The sequence below is a fragment of the Rana temporaria genome, chromosome 12, assembly GCF_905171775.1.
Source record: "Rana temporaria chromosome 12, aRanTem1.1, whole genome shotgun sequence".
NCBI classification, from domain to species: domain Eukaryota; kingdom Metazoa; phylum Chordata; class Amphibia; order Anura; family Ranidae; genus Rana; species Rana temporaria.
In genome coordinates, this window is record NC_053500.1 from 113027234 (window position 1) to 113047636 (window position 20403).

The window sequence follows — 20403 nt, forward strand, 5'->3', positions numbered from 1 at the left end:
CCCACCATCTTCTCAGAGACAGTACCTTTCTGCTTCCCTGACATCTACTTCATACCCCCCAGGCAGGATACTAACCCCCCTGGACAGAATGACTCCCTCACACCCGACTCCGCTGTCCCCCGCCTTTTTCCCTTATGCCATGCTACTGTCTCACCCCCTGTCCGTCCCTGCTTTCCCATACCCCTTGTTCTTGATCCAGCATTTCTGTTCTGCACACTACACTCTGCTCAATCCACAAACTTTCCCTTTCTGGATCGGTCAACACTTTTACTAGTCAACCTAAAAATGAAAAACAAATATTTTTTAACCATTTTGATTTAGCCCTGAACATATAAGATGAGTTAGAATGGAATATACTGTATATACAAACACATTTAATTGGGAGAGCAGTAAACCCTTCTGCAGTGGTGTTGTATGTCCAGCACGCCACTATTTTATCTTTGACACCAATCCAGAGGGGTTCCAGTTTATGAAAAGAACACATTCAACACCTGCAAAAAAAGCAAAAAAAAACAATTATAGGTGTTGCATTGGTTATTTCCTCAGAGAAGGAAGCCAAGAGTTGCTGGCCACCTGAGTTGGCATCATTAGCCAGAATAATTGGCATCTGGTGTCGGGGTGGGACCTGTACATTGTGTGTCCCACTTTCCTATAAACACCCTATAGTTCTAGGGCCAGATTCAGGTACGGCAGCGCATCTTTGAGGCGGCGTAGCGTATCCTATTTACGCTATGCCGCCTTAAGTCAGGGAGGCTGTATTCTCAAAGCACTTGCCTCCTAAGTTACGGCGGCGTAGCGAAAATGGGCCCGGCGTAAGCGCGCGTAATTCAAATGAGGATGAGGGGGGCGTGTTTTATTTAAATGAATGGTGACCCGACGCGATTGAAGTTTTTTTACGAACGGCGCATGCGGCGTCCGTGTACATATCCCAGTGTGCACTGCGGCAAAGTACGCCGCAAGGACGTATTGGTTTCGACGTGAACGTAAATTACGTCCAGCCCCATTCACGGACGACTTACGCAAACGACGTAAAATTTCAAAATGTTGACGCGGGAACGACGGCCATACTTAACATTGGCTACGCCACCTAGGGGGCAGCTTTATCTTTACGCCGGCATACCTCTTACGGAAACGGCGTATCTTTACTGCGACGGGCAAGCGTACGTTCGTGAATCGGCGTATCTACTCATTTGCATATTCTACGCCAAACTCAATGGAAGCGCCACCTAGCGGCCAGCGGAAATATTGCACCCTAAGATACGACGGCGCAGGCCGTCGTATCTTAGGTAGGTTTAAGTGTATCTCAGTTTGAGCATACACTTAAACATATGACGGGCTTAGATTGCGAGTTACGTCGGCGTACAGCTGAGTTTGGAAGGAGAATATACACTAACAATGTTATGATGCATTGGCAGCACTGGAAGTGTATGACATTGAGTTTACATTTCAAGATTACGGCATTCTCTAGAGGTGTCATTATTCATTTTTTGGCTAAAGAGTCTGCCTGGTGCCTGCAGTGTCCTTCAGCAGGATAAGTGTCTGCAGTGTTTAGGAATATGATGGAGTCTAGTATTTTATGTATGGGACAGTCACTGCTTCATTAATGATGAGCTTTGCATGCATAGGCGTGTACACAGGGTGTGCCAGGTGTGCCTGGGCACACCCTAATCACCCCATATGGGGAAGATTCCCTCTGTTTAGACCCCTGATATTTCAACAAAGCCCCCGAGCGGGTCTCCTTAAAAAAAAAAAATAATAATAATAAAAAATTATAAAAAAAATTGTAAAAAAAATATAAAAACAACGGGCCAGATTCACGTAGATCTGCGGCGGCGTAACGTATCGCATTTACGTTAGGCCGCCGCAAGTTTTACGGGCAAGTGCTTGATTTTGTAAATCCCCCGGCGCAAGCCCGCCTAATTCAAATTATCCGGGTAGGGGTGTGGATCATTAAATTAGGCGCGTTCCCGCGACGAACGAACCTAAAATTTCCCGACGTGCATTGCGGTAAATGACGTCATTGGTTTCGACGTTAACGTTCACGAACGACTTACGCAAACGACGTAAAATTTTCAAATTGCGACGCGGGAACGACGGCCATACTTAACATTGGATACGCCACCCAGGGGGCATGTTTATCTTTACGCCGCGTATCTCTTACGGAAACGGCGTAAATTTACTGCGACGGGCAAGCGTACGTTCGTGAATCGGCGACTCATTTGCATATTCTACGCCGACCGCAATGGAAGCGCCACCTAGCGGCCAGCGTAAATATTGCACCCTAAGATACGACGTCGCAGGCCGTCGCATCTTAGGCATGTTTAAGTGTATCTCAGTTTGAGCATACACTTAAACATACGACGGGCTTAGATTCGGAGTTACGTTGGCGTATCTACTGATACGCCGGCGTAACTCTTTGTGAATCTGGCCCAACAATTATAAAAAAATGAAAAAAATAATAAAAAATATAATAATAAAAATTAAATCTACTTACACTGTCCACTGCCCTACTGACACCAATCCCTGCCCTACTGACACTGTCTATTGCTCTACTGACACTGTTGGTATACATGCACACACACGCATATGTGTTTGAGCTTTGGGGTGCAAACCCTAATGCTATAGGCTGCGCACACCTATGTTTGCATGCATGTGGACATGTGGGCAAAATCTGACCACCCTCGGGCAAGAGAGATCGGAGCCAAGGGTGCAAAGCTGCAAGTTTGGAACATGAGCCTGCAGCCTAGAACTGTGGGGAAGGAAGGGGAATGGCGCAGAGATAGGTGTCCGCTATCAGTGGGAGGAGAAATAGCAACAATGGAAGAATGTATAACCTAGGTCAGGGCTCAAAATTTCAAGTCCTGAGCTACTAGCCAGGCCTCAAGGGTTACTCGCCACCAGTTGCCACACCCAACCCCTACCCTGCCCCGCCCCTAAACACGCCCTCCTAAATTATCTTATGAAATTACACATTAAGGCCCGGATTCACAAAGCACTTGCGCCGACATATCTCGAGATACGCTGCGTAAGCGCCGGGCCCACAAAACTAAGATACGCCTAAAAACAGGCTTCATTCCACCGACGTAACTTGCCTACACCGGCGTAGAGTGGGCGCATATTTACGCTGGACGCATGTGGCGCTCCCATTGTTTTTCTATTCAAATATGTAAATGAGGGAGATACGCTGATTCACGATCGTACTTGCGTCCGACGCAGGCTACGACTGGTGCGCGTAAGTTGTACGTACGGCGCAAAGTTATGCCCCATAAAGGAGGTGTAAGTCAGCAGCATCCATGCAAAGGGCTGCACCAGGGAACCCAAGCCAGCCTATTTTACGTAGTTTACGTTGGACGGGAATATGGCTGGGCGTAGGTTACGTTCACGCCGTAGGCAGTGATCTGGTGTATCTGTTGTTCCGACGTGATTCTGAGCATGCGCAGAACGATGCGTCCACGTCCCGGAGCATGCGCAGTTTGTGATACGTATCTGTCTGGCGCTCGGCCCATCATTTGCATGGGGTCACGCCCACTTCCACTTACGCTGGCTTACGCCTAGGAAACCCAGCGCAGTTTTAGAAGGAGGTGCTTTGTGAATTCCATGCTTGCCTCTCTGCACTGTGTCAGTGTAGCATAAAGGAGATACGCTACGGTGGCATAAATGTCTGTGAATCCAGGCCTAAATGTTTTATGCAGAATTAAGCAAAATTATCCGTGCTCATTAATGCAGCCTACCCGTGTCCACCAATGCAGCCTCACCCATGTTCACCAATGCAGCCTCACCCATGGCCACCAATGCAGTCTTCCCGTGTCCACCAATGCAGCCTACCCATGTCCATCATGCTACCTACCTGTGTCGATAATGCTGCCTACCTGTGTCCATAATGCAGCCTACCTGTGTAGATAATGCTGCCTACCTGTGTCCATAATGCCGCCTTCCTGTGTAGATAATGCTGCCTACCTGTGTCCATAATGCCACCTTCCTGTGTAGATAATGCTGCCTACCTGTGTCCATAATGCCACCTTCCTGTGTAGATAATGCTGCCTACCTGTGTCCATAATGCAGGGAAACAGAGGAGAAGAAGAGCATTAGCCGGCCGGATGCAGAGGGACAGCTTTGATTTAAATCGCTGTGTGTTCCCACCGCTCGGCATACAGCCCGCCCCCTGGCCGGGGAACTTTGATTCATGTCACTCGTCCCAGGATTGGACAGGTGATCTGTCTATCAAATTCCCCCGGGACCAGGGGGCGGGGCTGTGTGTGACAGCGAGTGCGGGGGAACATTTGGCTATTGCAAAGAAAGCCGCTAGTGATGTCCCCCGCGCTCTGAATCATACAGCCGGCTCTCTCCTCTCTCTTTCTTTCCAAAAGTGCTAGGAGAAGGACTCCCATACAACCCGCCGGCTGGCAGTGCCCGCCCCCCTCTCTCCCAGGCAACCCTTCCTTGCCAGACCTCAAAATTCACTCGCAAAATGCGAGCAGGCGAGTGGATTTTTTGAGGGCTGACCTAGGTTATTGGTCAATATGGATAAAAATGGCTTGGCCAGGAGACTGTTATCTTTTGTCTACAGATAACTTATAAGAACCATTCTGTTCTAATCATTGGTGTGTGCGGCCTATTGCATTAGGGCAGGCGTGCCCGCGGAGCCCTCTGATGTAGCCCACGACCTTCTGCTCTGGGATAGAATAGTGTTATTAAAAGCAAGTTTATTACTAAAATCCCAGTAATATATATATACTGTTCTACAGTGGACCACACCTGCAGAATATAATAGAAGTCTATGGCAAACTGCAGCTAACCGGCAGGAAAGCCAAAGGTGCACTGTGGTGCAGGTAAACCTCAGCGCATCAGTGTAAAAGCAGCCTTAGGCCCCTTTCTAGGGAGTGGCAGATGTCCGTTTACATCCACCTACCTCCAATCTGATCCGCTAAAAAAAAAAACTAGAGTGGGCTCTATAGAGTAGATTGGGCTGTGTCCGTGTGCCAGAGTGGACACCGACCTGCCAGCTCCCCTCATTGTGGCCCACGACCGGTTACTAAGTCACTTAAGTGGCCCTCGCTCTTCAAAAGGTTGGGCACCCCTGCATTAGGGTGTGCACCCCAGAGCATAAACACACATGCATATCAGCAGAGCAGTGGACGATGTCAGCAGAGCAGAGATTAGTGTCAGTAGACGGTATCAATCGTTTTTTATTTTTATTACTTTTTTAATGATTTTTTACAATTTTGGTTTTTAAATTTTTTATTACAATATTATTTTTTATTATTTGTTTACAATTTTTGTTTTTTACAGCCTCACAGCTTTGGTGAAATATTATGTCTAAACAAACCCCTGATTTCTCACTTTTGAGACAGAGAAAGGGACTGAGGACAGAGCTTCCCCAGTACCTTTCTCTGTAGCCTCAGACCTCGTACACACGACCGAGTTTCTCAGCAAAAACCAGCAAGAAACTTGCTGGGAGAAATTATTTTGTCGTGTGCACAGAGCAGGTAAGTATGACATGTTGTTTTGGTTTAAAATCACCCTCAACCTGAACTCCTGGAAAAGTATAAATGGAGCCCCACTACAATGGTTAAAGTTTGTTAAGTTTAAATTATAACTCACTGCCAGCCCCTGGTATACCACACTATGTAAGTCATATATATAAAAAAAAAGCAAAAAATACCTATTTAGAGCTATCTTCAGGCCGGTTAAGCAACTCGCGGCCACTTTACATCTCCGATACATGGCTTCTATGGGAGGGGCTGAGATCTCCCTTTGACGTCAGCTGTGGAAATCACATGACCTCCCACAGAAGCCCTGTCTCTGAACTATAAAGCTGCCATGAGTCACATGACCGGCCTGAAGATAGCTCTAAATAGGTATTTACAACGCTCGTTTTTAGAAATGACTTAAATAGTGTGGTATGTAGGGTGAGTACGTGTCCCGGATTGCCCGGGACAGTCCCGCATTTTGCAGGTCTGTCCCAGGTACCTTTATGCCAGGACAATACAGTGTCTCGGAATGAAACTGACACAGCCACCCCTGGGACCAATCTGATGCCCCCAAAAAAGGCTGCCACATCACCGCTTAACTCAATGACAGTACTTGTCCTGGCCAGGAATGCCTGGAGGAGCACAATCCCCGCCCCCTGCTTGTGATTAGAGAAATTATAAATCCTGCCTCTTGTGTCCAATCACTGTGCTGTGATTCGTTACAGCACAAGCTGATTTTTGGGAAGGGAGGGTGTATCTAAATGGTAGTTTGGAAATGTGGTCACCCTAGTGGTATGCCAGGCTCCAATAGAGGGGTTGGCAGTGACCATTGTAGTTTTTTTTTATTTTTAATAATAGCTGGGTGGGACGGAGACAGAGAGGTAGCTGACAGGCAGTGAGGAGGGGTGAGGAGGATAGAGGAGAGCAGAGAGGACAGCTGCGTATGACAGAGGGATGCACTCTGACCATGGTGGTCAGGGCTCAGCAGCCCTGATTATTGTGATCAGTACAGAGAGGGGACACAGGAAGTGGCAGGTTCAGGGAGGCTTTTTTTTACAGTTTAGAGAGGGGCAGAATACACAGCACAAGCACTGTGCTGTTTAATTTGCTTTAAGAGACCAGGATTTGATTTTTTTTTGGTGGGTTAACAAACACTTTAAATGCTTCTTTATGTATAGGAGGATTGGAAAAGCAGTTTTACTTACCTGATCCTCTGCTCCTGCAGGCTACTCTGTGCTGCTGGACCAATCCCTGCAGTCTCTTCTCCCCTATGTTCCAGCAGTCTAAGATCCTCTGACATCATCAAAACCAATCCAGGGCCCATAGCACTGCTTTGAATGGTGAGGATGCTTGGGGAACAGTCCACTGCTGAAGAATAGGGGAACAACTACTGCTAGGGAAGTGGAGGATCGGGTGAGTAAAAGTGCTTTTTCATCCCCTAGACAGAAATTAGCATTTAACCCTTGCAGTACAGGTGTGATTCAACTGCAAGGGAGGGTTTTTTATTTTCCCAGAGTTGGGGAAAATGTTCCAATCAGGTTTTTAAAAATAATGCAGCTTTTATTCACTGATAAAAATCATTATTTGTATGTATTTTTTAAGCCATTAATATGATTAGTATACATTTGATTTACACTGGAACAGGGAGAGGGAGGGGCAGCACTAGCTGTGCTGCAATACTTCAATATAAAAAAAAATATATATATATATATATATATATATATATATATATATATATATATACTGTGCTACCTCCAATAAGTGCTTATCCACAGTGTAACAACAACATTTAAATGAAAAAAGTTAAAATGATAGATAAGCTGCTGCTATTAAAACAATCAATTGATAAACGTATAGTTCTCTATCCTATAGTGAATAAATGCCAAAAAATGCAATAATGTAGTACTTAAAGTGCAAACGGTGCTCAAAGTATATTAAAAAGTCCTAACAATTCTTTAAGGTGCAATGGTGCTAAGAAAAGTGTTCCTCCTGTGCTGTGTCTCGTGCAAAAAAAAATTGCAATCTTCATGTTCAATCACCAATCAAGGGCCTTCCTAGGATCAAACTCACCAAATGTTAAACTCCTGAGTTCACACTCCGTTTACACTATTTATTAATATAAATCCCCCATAAAAACAGTAAGAATGTGCACTTACATATTTGGGTGCCTCACCCTTACCAGTAATTATTTTCCGTCAATGTAAACCAAGCTGTAGTTGCTCCATGTCATCAATAGTGTGTAAAGCCAGCGTGTGTTTCACCTGGCAGGAAGCGGAAGTGACGTGCTTGGGCGCCCCTACGTGTTTTGTCACCAGGACACATCAGAAGATGCCTCCTGATGACGTCCTGGTGACGAAATGCGTAGGTTTGCACACGCACAGCACTACGTCACGTCAGCTTCCTGCCAGGTGGAATGCACGCTGGCTTTACACACTATTGGAGACGTGAGTGTACAATCCTACTGTTTTTATGGGGGATTTATATTAATAAACGGTGTTATGCGATGATACCCTGGTTTCTTTATGTGGACAATCACGATACGGATTGTGAATAACACGAGAAAGTGAAAACTCAGGAGGTCAACAACATTTGGTGAGTTGAGTCCTAGGAGGGCTTTATGGTGATTGAGCACGAAGATTGCAGTTTTTTGCACAAGACACAGCACTGTACTCTGGCTAAAAGAAGGAAGAGCACTTTTCTTAGCACCATTGCACCTTAACTGTGCTGCAATACTCACCAGAGGAAATGGCAAAGTGAGCAGAAGGGCGAGTGTATCACTGTGCTGCTTCTCCTTCAGCGTCCAACCCAGCTGTATTGCTTAAAGCTGAACTCCCAGCAAACATCTAAATATACAGATAAACTACATATATGAGAGCTGGTTTACCTGCCAAAGGATTTTTTATTTTAGTCCAATCAGTTTTGAGATTTACGCACCTCTGCCTCATAGCATAGCTCTGTCTAGCAGGCACAGGGACCTAATCTTTCTCTGTCACAGTTTCGCTTTCACTTACAGGCCTACTCCCTATCCCCACTTCCACCCTGTGATTGGATAAAGAAGCAGCACACTGAGGCACTTATCTCTCTGCCCCTCTGCTCTCTCCTCCTATCAGCAAAGATCTTTGCAATACAACATACCCAACTGTCACTTTGTGCTTCTTTTCCCCCTGTCCTCTGATTTCTGATATGCAGACTGTACAGTAGAGTGCAGGAGGCTGATACCAAATCAAAAGCAAGTAGTTACACTGATTGCAATTGCAAAAAAAATAAAAATTAATGATCGATTTATGATTACAGAACTGAATTCAGTTTTTTATATCTGCTTGGAGATCAGCATTAAATGCAATAGAGAAAATTGGGTCACAAACCTGTCTCTGCTCTCTGGCATAGCTGTGCAAATCTTAGGACTGAATGTACAGGAATACAAATCTTTTGGCAGGTAAGTTATTTTTCCTATATACACTATCTTGTCAAATGTATTGGGACGCCTGCCTTTAAACGCACATGAATGACATCCCAGTCATATAGCTAGATTCACATAGAGTTAGGCCGGCGTATCAGTAGATACGCCGACCTAACTCGGAATCTGCACCGACCTAAGTTTAAGTGTATTCTCAAACAGAGATACACTTAAACTTATCTAAGATACGACGGCTTGCGCCGTCCTATCTTAGGGTGCAATATTTAGGCTGGCCGCTAGGTGGCGCTTCCATTGCGGTCGGCGTAGAATATGTAAATCACTAGATACGCCTATTCACGAACGTACGCCCGGCCGACGCAGTACAGATACGCCATTTACGTAACGCTTTATCAGGCCTAAAGTTATTCCAACAAATAGTTGGAATAGTAATGTAAAAGTATGGCCGCCGTTCCCGCTTCGAAATTCGAAAATTTTACGTTGTTTGCGTAAGTCGTCCGTGAATAGGGATTTACGTCATTTACGTCCACGTCGAAATCAATAGGCCCGTGCGGCGTACATTGCCGCAATGCACACTGGGAAATGTAGGCGGACGGCGCATGCGCCGTTCCAAAAAAACGTCAATCACGTCAGGTCAAACAAAATTATCATAAAACACGCCCCCTCAGCCTATTTTGAATTAGGCGCGTTTGCACCCGCCGCATTTATGCTACGCCGCTGTAAGTTAGGAGGCAAGTACTTTGAGAATACAGTACTTGCCTCTCTGACTTAAGGCGGCGTAGCGTAAACACGATACGCTACGCCGCCTTAAAGTTGCGGCAAACTACCTGAATCTAGCTATTAGTCCGTAGGTTTCAATATTGAGTTGGCCCACCCTTTACAGCTATAACAGTTTCTACTCTTCTGGGAAGGCTGTCCACAAGGTTTAGGAGTGTGTCCTTGGTATGTCTGACCATTCTTCTAGAAGCGCATTTGTGAGGTCAGGCACTGATGTGGACAAGAAGGCCTGGCTCACAGTCTCCGCTCTAATTCATCCCAAAGGTGTTCTATCAGATGTGCAGGCCAGTCAAGTTCCTCCACCCCAAACGCGCTCATCCATGTCTTTATGGACCTTGCTTTGTGCACTGGTGTCTGAACCCTACAGACTAAGGGCCAAATCCACAAAGGGGATACGACGGCGTAATTGCTGTTACGCCGTCGTATCCCTGTTCCTAACTATGGAACTGATCCACAGAATCAGTTTTCCATAGTTAGGCAGAAGATCCGGCATGTGTAATTGAATTACACTGCCGGATCTTCTCGTGTTGAAATGCCGCCTCGGGTATGCAAATTAGAACTTACAGAGATCCACGAAGCTTTTCAGCTTCGTTTTTTCTCTGTAAGTTTTAGTTTGCATACGCAAAATTAGGGCTGCTTTTACAAGGTGTAAAGTTAGTACACCATGTAAAAGCAGACCTTTCTGTCCAGCGACGCGATTTTTTTTAAAATTTGAATTATTTTTTTCCCGCCGTATCTTTTTTTTTTTATCGCCGTATCTTTTTTTTTTTTTTCCGACGCAACTTTATTGACCCGTCGCAATCCACAAAGTTCAACGTAACGTAATTTCGTGCTATGCACGTCGGGAAAATGACGTCACGAGCATGCGCAGTACGGCCGGCGCGGGAGCGCGCCTAATTTAAATGGGAATCGCCTGTCTCTCTCATACAAATTTGAATTCATTATTAGAGCCTTGGGGCCTATGATCAGCAACAGGGCAGCCATCAGGAATTATGGGGCCCCTTACACAGCTTCAGGCATGGGCCCCCTGGAGCAGAGAAGTGGGTGGGCTGCCGCGAATTGAGAAGCGGGGGGGGGGGTGCCGCCGCTAATTGAGAAAATTGAGAAGCCGGGGGGGGGGGGGGTGCCGTGCCACGAATAGAGAAGCGGGGAGTTGCCCTGGGGACCTCTGGGCCCCTTACAAAAAAAAATTATAAAAAGAAGGGGGTAGCCATCCGGGGCCCTGGGGACCTCTGGGCCCTTTGGGCCCTTTAACCACTTAACGACCGCCGCACGACGATATACGTTAGTAGAATGGCACGGCTGGGCAGATCAACGTACCAGCACGTCGTTTACATCTACCCAGCCGTGGGTCGCGGGCCGCGCACCCACGACACGGTCCGAAGCTCCGGGACCGCGAGACCCGATCGCTGCTGGGGTCCCGCGATCGGTCCCCGGAACTGAAGAAGGGGAGAGCCGCATGAAAACTTCCCCGTGCTTCACTGTGGCGGCTGCATCGATCGTGTCATCCCCTTTATAGGGAGACACAATTGATGACGTCACTCTTACAGCCACACCCCCCTACAGTTGTCAAAATTGTCCGAAGTGTCCGCCATAATGTCGCAGTCACGAAAAAAATCGCTGATCGCCGCCATTAGTAGTAAAAAAAAATTTTTTTTATAAAAATGCAATAAAATTATCCCCTATTTTGTAAATGCTATCAATTTTGGGCAAACCAACCGATAAACGCTTATTGCCATTTTTTTTTTACCAAAAATATGTAGAAGAATACGTATCGGCCTAAACTGAGGAAAAAAATAGTAAAGTGAAAAGTAAAAAATATTGCATTTTGTTCAAAACTGTCGCTCTATTTTTGTTTATAGCGCAAAAAATAAAAACCGCAGAGGTGATCAAATACCACCAAAAGAAAGCTCTATTTGTGGGAAAAAAAGGATGCCAATTTTGTTTGGGAGCCACATCGCACGACCGCGCAATTGTCTGTTAAAGCGACACAGTGCTGAATCGCAAAACCTGGCCTGGGCATTTAGCTGCTTAAAGGTCCGGGGCTTAACCACTTTCCCACCGCGCTATAGAGAATACGTCTACAGCGCGGTGGAGTTGTTCTGGGAGGACGTCCCCCGGAATCATCCGTGAGCGACGGGTCTAGAAGACCAGGCGCATCACGGATCGTGGTAAATTGCCGCTGATAGCGTCCGTTTACCACGTGATCGCTCCGTCAAATGACGGAGCGATCACTTGTAAACAAACCGGCGTCATGTAATGACGCCTGTTCCTCCCTCTCCTCTCTGTACCGTTCGGTACAGTGTGAGAGGAGAGGGGGGGGGGAGCGGGTGGCAGCAGCAGCACTGTGGGCTGGATCTGTGACAATTGCAGTCACAGATCCAGCCATCCATCCCTGCGCAATACCCCCCATACTCTGCAATACCCCCTATACTGTGTGCAATACCCCCTATACTGTGTGCAATACCCCCTATACTGTGTGCAATACCCCCCATACTGTGTGCAATACCCCCCATACTGTGTGCAATACCCCCCATACTGTGTGCAATACCCCCCATACTGTGTGCAATACCCCCCATACTGTGTGCAATACCCCCCCATACTGTGTGCAATACCCCCCCATACTGTGTGCAATACCCCCCCATACTGTGTGCAATACCCCCCCATACTGTGTGCAATACCCCCCCATACTGTGTGCAATACCCCCCCATACTGTGTGCAATACCCCCCCATACTGTGTGCAATACCCCCCCATACTGTGTGCAATACCCCCCCATACTGTGCAATACCCCCCCATACTGTGCAATACCCCCCCATACTCTGCAATACCCCCCCATACTCTGCAATACCCCCCCCCCCCCATACTCTGCAATACCCCCCCCCCATACTCTGCAATACCCCCCCATACTCTGCAATACCCCCCCCCCCATACTCTGCAATACCCCCCATACTCTGCAATACCCCCCATACTCTGCAATACCCCCCATACTCTGCAATACCCCCCATACTCTGCAATACCCCCCATACTCTGCAATACCCCCCATACTCTGCAATACCCCCCATACTCCACAATACCCTCAATACTTCACAATACCCCAATACTCCAATACCTTGCAATACATCGCCTATGGGGATTTTTAAGTAGCAAAGTTTGGCGCAATTCCACGAGCGTGTGCAATTTTGAAGGGTGACATGTTGGGTATCTATTTACTCAGCGTAACTTCATCTTTCATAGTATGCAACATTGGGCTAACTTTACTGTTTTTGTTTTTTTTTAAGCACAAAACAGTTTTTCTTAAAAAACACGCGTTCAAAAAATTGCTGCGAAAATACCGTGCAAGATAAAAAGTTGCAACAACCGCCATTGTATTCTCTAGGGTCTTTGAAAAAAAAAAGCATATATAATGTTTTGGGGTTCTTTGTAATTTTTTAGAAAATAAATGATGATTTTTCCATGTAGGAGAGGAATGTCAGAATTGGTCTGGGTGCTCCAGAACGCCTGATGGTGCTCCCTGCATGTTGGGCCTCTCTATGTGGCCACGCTGTGTAAAAGTCTCACACATGTGGTATCGCCATACTCAGGAGTAATAGCAGAATGTGTTTTGGGGTGTAATTTGTAGTATGCATATGCTGTGTGTGAGAAATAACCTGCTAATATGACAGAAACTATAATTTATTTTTACAGAATTTTCAGTCAAAAGGACACCAATTTCAGATGGGTACAATTTTGTATGACTGAGTAATTGTCATTAAAATTGTGAGAGCACCGAAAGCTGAAAATTGGTCTGGTTAGGAAGGGGGTTTAAGTGCCCAGTGGTCAAGAGGTTAAGTGGTTAATAAAAACAAATACAAATATATATAATTTTTTTTTTTTAAATGAATAAAAAAAAGGGGGGTTGCCATATGGGGGGTCCTGGGGACCTCCGGGCCCCCCCAAAAAAAGGGGGTTGCCATCCTGGCCCCTTACAAGTGTACTGCCTGTACCCTCCTGATGGCGGCCCTGATCAGCAATCAGGTTTTTGGTGACCCATACTCAGAAGAGGTCCCCTTATGCATCTGTAGCTCTACTACCCAACCCATAGCCTCAAACAGAGCAGCAATTTCAGAGAAGTTACGTATATACAGTACATTTCCTGCAGTAAATAGCTGATGAGACAGGTCCATGTAGTTGCACCAATACGCAGTAAAATGGGTAGATACACATTCTTTACTATGTCATGTTATTGATAACCTTGTATGACCCAAGGTTCATACAAGGTTCCGCTGTCTCGTTTTATACCATACCAACAACAGGCAGTCCATGCAGAGGAAATCAATATGGCATCACCTACTTTATCAAAGTTGACATGCAACTGTCTTAAGTATGATGGAAGCAGACAATGTCACCATTATTGGAACTGCCATAAGGAAAGGTATTAATTTACATATGTGTCGGAAGCTAATGAGTGGTAAACTCAAGGGCCGGCAGTTATACTATTGCTGGTTGGAATAATTCGGTTTTGCTTTTATGAAAAATATTGCAGAGTATACAAATAGTAGCGATACTCAACAACTCCTGGGAGGAAAAATGGAATCCAAAGAGAAAATCTGACCACCAGATTGCGTGTCCTACTGCAATTAAAGTAGCTGTGTGTAAAACTTTGAGGCAAGGTAACTTCGTTAACTATACCCACAGCATCAAAAGTTTTCTTTTCTATTGTTTATGCATGTGAAGTTGTGATATGCTACTATTTGTATCTTTTCAAAGCACCTCCATGACTGTTAGGCCATGTATGGACTTATTTGATGGCATACTTCAAACAGTGGTTGTATGCATTACAACTGAAGACACTAATCAGAAATCAGAGTTAAAGGGGTTGTAAAGGTTATTTTTTTTATTTTCTAAATAGATTCCTTTAAGCTAGTGCATTGTTGGTTCACTTTTTTTCCTTTGATTTCCCTTCTAAATATTTTTTTTCTTTGTCTGAATTTCTCACTTCCTGGTCCTCCGCAGTAAGCTTAACTCCATCATCCGAGCCGTTCTGGCTGGGGGTTAGTCAGCATGCTCGCCCCCTCCCTTGGGACTACATCCCTGCAGGGAGACACTGAACACAGCGTCTCCCCGCAGGGATGTAGAACCAAGGGAGGCGGCTAGCACGCTGACAACATAGCGTCTCCCCGCAGGGATGTAGAACCAAGAGAGGGGGCGAGCACGCTGACAACACAGTGTCTCCCCGCAGGGATGTAGTCCCAAGAGAGAGGGCGAGCACGCTGACAACACAGCGTCTCCCCGCGGGGATGTAGTCCCAAGAGAGAGGGCGAGCACGCTGACAACACAGCGTCTCCCCGCAGGGATGTAATTCCAAGGGAGAGGGCGAGCACGCTGACAACACAGCGTCTCCCCGCAGGGATGTAGTTCCAAGGGAGAGGGCGAGCACGCTGACAACACAGCGTCTCCCCGCAGGGATGTAATTCCAAGGGAGAGGGCGAGCACGCTGACAACACAGCGTCTCCCCGCAGGGATGTAGTTCCAAGGGAGAGGGCGAGCACGCTGACAACACAGCGTCTCCCCGCAGGGATGTATTTCCAAGGGAGGGGGCGAGCACGCTGACAACACAGCGTCTCCCCGCAGGGATGTAGTCCCAAGAGAGGGGACGAGCACGCTGACAACACAGCGTCTCCCCACAGGGATGTAGTCCCAAGGGAGGGGGCGAGCACGCTGACTAACCCCCAGCCAAAACGGCTCGGATGATGGGAGCAAGCTTACTGAGGAGGAACAGGAAGTGAGAAATTCAGACAAAGAAAAAAAACATTTAGAAGGAAATCGAAGGAAAAGGTAAGTGAACCAACAATGCACTAGCTTAAAGGAACCTATTTAGAAAATAAAAAACAAACCTTTACAACCCCTTTAAGCAGTTTAAAATGAAAGGTCATATTTAAAAAGTGATCAGTTGTTGCATGCACCTGGTCTTTGCACATTTTATGGAGAAAGAATTTGTGTTCTGGCATTGAGGCCTCTACACCTGTGCCCAACTGCTGTGACAATTAAGGTTTCCTGTTGTATTGATTTTGTTTAAATGGCATCAAACACTGCTAGTGAAGTGAGGCCCTCTCCCTTGGAAATGATCAGATCAGATGGGCAGAGCAGGGCAGTCTTACGCTTAAAGCCCAACTGACATCTAACTTTTTTTTTATTTTTATAGTCAAGTATCCTTCTCACTTATATGAGTTTTAAACCATTGCTGCTTTGAAATACCTTAAATTGCTTTTTTTTTTCTGTTAGTAGAAATATATCGCCTGATCTCCTACTTCAGTGGTTTCTGCTGGCATAGGTGGGAAGCGACCACCACCCTCATAAAAAGTGTCATCACACAAGTTTGGTGGTGTTGAGGAAAAGGGGGGTGTGGTAGACTGGGGGAGAGCATGTCTGACCATAGGGCATGTGTCTACTTGATTGTGCATCGGACTGGAAAGGTTATGTCTCAGCAGGTCTGTTGGTTCACCAAGGGCACTAGGCCAAACTCTTACTAGACTGCACAATGTGCAACTACTGGTACAGGAAAAATGGAGGCTGTTGGAGTACAATATCCATCTAACAGAATATCCATTTCTTTGATTTTCAGTTGGGCTTTAAGGTCTGTGAGAAATGTGATAAGACTGATTGTAACTCATGCTTTTGATATTTTTGGTATCCACAAATAGGAAAAATCTTGGTTTGGTTGGACTCACTCGTTTTAAACAAGCTGAATTAAAATGAACGTTGCAGTTGCACTGTAAGGCCCCGTACACACGACCGAGTTTCTCGGCAGAATTCAGCCAGAAACTCGATCGGAGCTGAATTCTGCCGAGAAACCCGGCCGTGTGTACACTTTCGGCTCGAGGAAGCCGGCGAGTTCCTCGTCGAGCCAAATAAGAGAACATGTTCTCTATTTCCTCGTTGTTCAATGAGGAAAGTTGGCTCGCCGAGATCCTCGGCGGCTTCACACAGAACTCGACGAGCAAAACGATGAGTTTTGCCCGTCGAGTTCCTCGGACGTGTGTACGGGGCCTCAAAGAAGAGATCAGGAGCTATGGGGTTGGCCAAAACAAAACTTTGCAATTTCATCTGTAAAGTCTGATATCGTCTGGAATACATATTGAAGGAAGGGTGATGGGTCACATCCAGACACAGATTGTTGTAGTTACGGCTGGTGGTGCAGTTTAAAATATAGAATTAAGCAGGGCACAGACTTGGCACACCCGGAGTGTCTAAGAGTTGTGGATTCCCCACGGTTAGTGGTGGTGAAGGGATGCTGGTGACACAGTTCTTACACAATCAGTGTTGGTTACAGAGTTAATGTTTGTGTTAGTCAGCAAGGCAAGCAGAGAGCTCATGACAAAAACAATAGCACAAGAGACTGAGTATAAGGGTACATGGCACTAGACTAACCAGAATGATACCCAGTAGATGCCCAGTCATCATAAGGTAGACACCAAGGGGCAAAGAACTAATGTACACGAGGCACAAAAAACCCAGCAGGATACGTGGCACAGGCCTGCATGGGCCGCAGCGGTGAGGAACACAGGGACCAGGTAGCCATGCTAGACTAGATGAGATCTTTACTCTCAGGATGTCTAGTACTGGCATTTGTTCACCAGGCCCTGAAGGCTCATCTGACACCTCCATAATGGTGATGACTAGGCACTCGGACGAGTTGGGACAGAGACCCCCGGGACTCAAAAGCACCTCTGGCGCCACTGTACAACCACGCCTATGAATCCATTCATGGCAGCTCAGTTTGGACAACAGGCCACTATCATCTGGCAAAAGTTGCAAGTCTTCAGGAAGTGGTGTCTCTTGTCGGCAAAATGGGCAGCACAGTGTTGCTGGTGGGCTTTGACCCCAGTTGGATACCATCTTCCTGAGGCAGCGGGCACACATGCGATGATCACAGCCCAAGACTTTAGGCCGGTGCTGCTTCATGTCAAAACCATTATAGCAGATCTTGCATTCTAGTTCCAGGGGACCCAGAAGTGGCTCCAGTGACTCTCCATCTCCACTGGCCATTCTGAGGGTTAAAGAGGAGGAATGACAAAGGTTGATAGAAGGACGGACCTTAGGGATCAAAGAAACAAAGTCAGAGTAGAAATGAAAGTAGATAGGCTGCATTCACACCTAGGCGTATATACACCTGAATCGCGACGCTCGTGCCGCTGGAGGGGCGAATTTCCATTGATGTCTATGAGATGGTTCACATCTCACGCCGAACGCCCAAACGCTGTACGCCTGCCGCCTGAAAACAAGTCCCGGACCCTTTTTTCAGGCGGCTTTCGGCGTTCGGCATAGACATCAATGGAAATTATTTGTAAAAAAAAAAGTAACAAATCACGGCAAAATACGCCGCGTTACAGTGTGAATGCAGCCTAAGACAACACAAATAACTTATTAGAGGGTATTTAAAAGTACGAGACAGAAAAAAACAGCAGACTTCACGAAAGAAGGAATGGTCTTGGCAACCAATCAGGTACTTCCTTTCATGTCTAGTACAGAGTGGTGGAAAAAAAAAGTTTGAATCAAATTGGTTGAAACAGCCAACAAGAACAGTTTTTACTTTTGATAATGAGGCACAACACATCATAAACCTTATTTAAAAAGTGTCCTCAATAAATACTCAGGGCCACCAATCAGATTAAAACTTTCAAAATCAATCAGCAAGAAAGAAAGAATCTTACTGGTGGCTGTAAGCAAGACTTAAAAGTCCCTTTAGAAACAAGACCTATGCCGGACAACTGTTAGAAACATACACCCCCACATTTAGCAAGCCAACTCACGCAGGCTCGACTCTAACCCTGATCCACCTACTGCTGCGGATCCAAATGACGGTTCCACTAGAGCGAGGGAGGGAGCTGACACCTACCTCCTGAGTTGTCAGCGAAATCCTTTTTCATAGAGGGAGAGAAGAAGAGGGAGATGGCTTGAAGAACAGGGGACAGAGAAATGCCGGAATGGATAGAAGGCGACAGTGAGAAGAAGTGGGCTGGAGCGAAAGTAATAGGTAGTGAGGGAGGATGGAGAGTCTTACGTAGAACGATGCAGCTCAGCTCTATATCAAGCCAACATGGAATAAGCCCAGTGGTTGTCATGGAAACAGAGAAGGGACCCAACCATCTCTTCATACTGCGGTATCTGTGGCCAGGAACAGAGGACATACACACTGACCTATATACACTCATCTGTAATCATAGACGCAGATATTACACTACAACTAACTTGCATAATGGTATATGTTGTGCATACAAAGTATAAGCTTTCTATATTCCTTCTCCTAAATAGGGGGGGGGTCTTGTGCCCGAACAAATACCAGCTTTCATAAATAAGTCCAATTTAGGTGCAGAGCTTTCAGTATAATGATTCAGAATTTGTGCCGCACGCTTGTTAACCGGTTAAGACCAATATGCAATACGTCGCTTTAACTGACAATTGCGCGGTCGTGCGACGTGGCTCTCAAACAAAATTGGCGTCCTTTTTTTGCCACAAATAGAGCTTTCTTTTGGTGGTATTTGATCACCTCTGCGGTTTTTATTTTTTGCGCTATAAACAGAAATAGAGCAAGAATTTTGAAAAAAAATACAATATTTTTAACTTTTTGCTATAATAAATATCCCCCAAAAAGATATAAAAAACATATTTTTTCCTCAGTTTAGGCCGATACATATTCTTCTACCTATTTTTGGTAAAAAAAAATCGCAATAAGCGTTTATCGATTGGTTTGGGCAAAATTTATAGCGTTTACAAAATAAGGGATCGTTTTATGGCATTTTTATTAATATTTTTTTTTTTTTTTACTACTAATGGCGGCGATCAGCGATTTTTTTCGTGACTGCGACATTATGGCGGATACTTCGGACACTTTTGACACATTTTCTGACCATTGTCATTTTCACAGCAAAAAGTGCTATAAAAATGCACTGATTACTGTGAAAATGACAATGGGAGTGAAGGGGTTAACCACTAGGGGGCGCTGTAGGGGTTAAGTGTGACCTCATGTGTGTTTCTAACTGTAGGGGGGCGGGGCTGGGCATGTGACGTCAGTGATCGTCGCTCCCTATATCAGGGAACAGACGATCACTGACACTGCCACACAGAAGAACGGGGAAGGTTTGTTTACACTCACCTCTCCCCGTTCTTCAGCTCCTGTGACCCGATCGTGGAACACCTGCGGCGATCGGGCCCGCGGGCACGGTCACGGAGCTTCGGACCGGGTCGCCAGCGCTACCCACGGCTGGGCTCTTAAAGGGGATGTATATATATGTCCCTGTGCCCAGCTGTGCCATTCTGCCAATGGAAGTGGTTAAACAACTTGGCACCAACCCAAATGGAGATTTTGCATGGAAATAAACAGCTGTTAAAAAAAGCTAAATATAATCAATACATCCATAAAAAATATAATCAATACATCCATAAAAAATATAATCAATACATCCATAAAAAATATAATCAATAAACATTGCTATTTACTATTCTTAGAGCCCTCTCACACTGGTGCGTTTTTGCAGCGTTTTTGCGCTAAAAATAGCTCTATTAAAACGCTCATAAAATGCTCCAAAAACGCCCCTCTCCATTGAAATGAATTGAAAACGCTGTAAAAACGCAGTAAAATCGCAGAAAAAAATGCGGTAAAAAACGCGGTAAAATAGCAGTGTTTTACCGCTATTTTAACGCTCCGCTATAGGTGTTTCCAGTGTGAAAGGGCTCTTACAGTGAACAATTAATAGGCAAAT

General features: G+C 45.8%; 1 protein-coding gene across 1 annotated transcript; it reads right to left on the minus strand.

Moving 5' to 3' along the window:
- Positions 1-16640: 16640 nt before the first annotated feature.
- LOC120919427 (E3 ubiquitin-protein ligase RNF182-like) lies at positions 16641-18720 on the minus strand. The gene is made up of 2 exons (XM_040331591.1): positions 18540-18720; positions 16641-17737 (listed from the first exon to the last, which is right to left on the minus strand). The coding sequence occupies exon 2, from the start codon at positions 17687-17689 to the stop codon at positions 16988-16990; it is 702 nt and encodes a 233-aa protein (XP_040187525.1). The 5' UTR covers positions 17690-17737; positions 18540-18720; the 3' UTR covers positions 16641-16987.
- Between the last annotated feature and the right edge of the window lie 1683 nt (positions 18721-20403).

What these genes read in the sequence shown, in the direction of transcription:
- LOC120919427 (XM_040331591.1), bottom strand. Translation starts at nt 17,689, where the DNA reads ATGGCCAGTGGAGATGGAGAGTCACTGGAGCCACTTCTGGGTCCCCTG.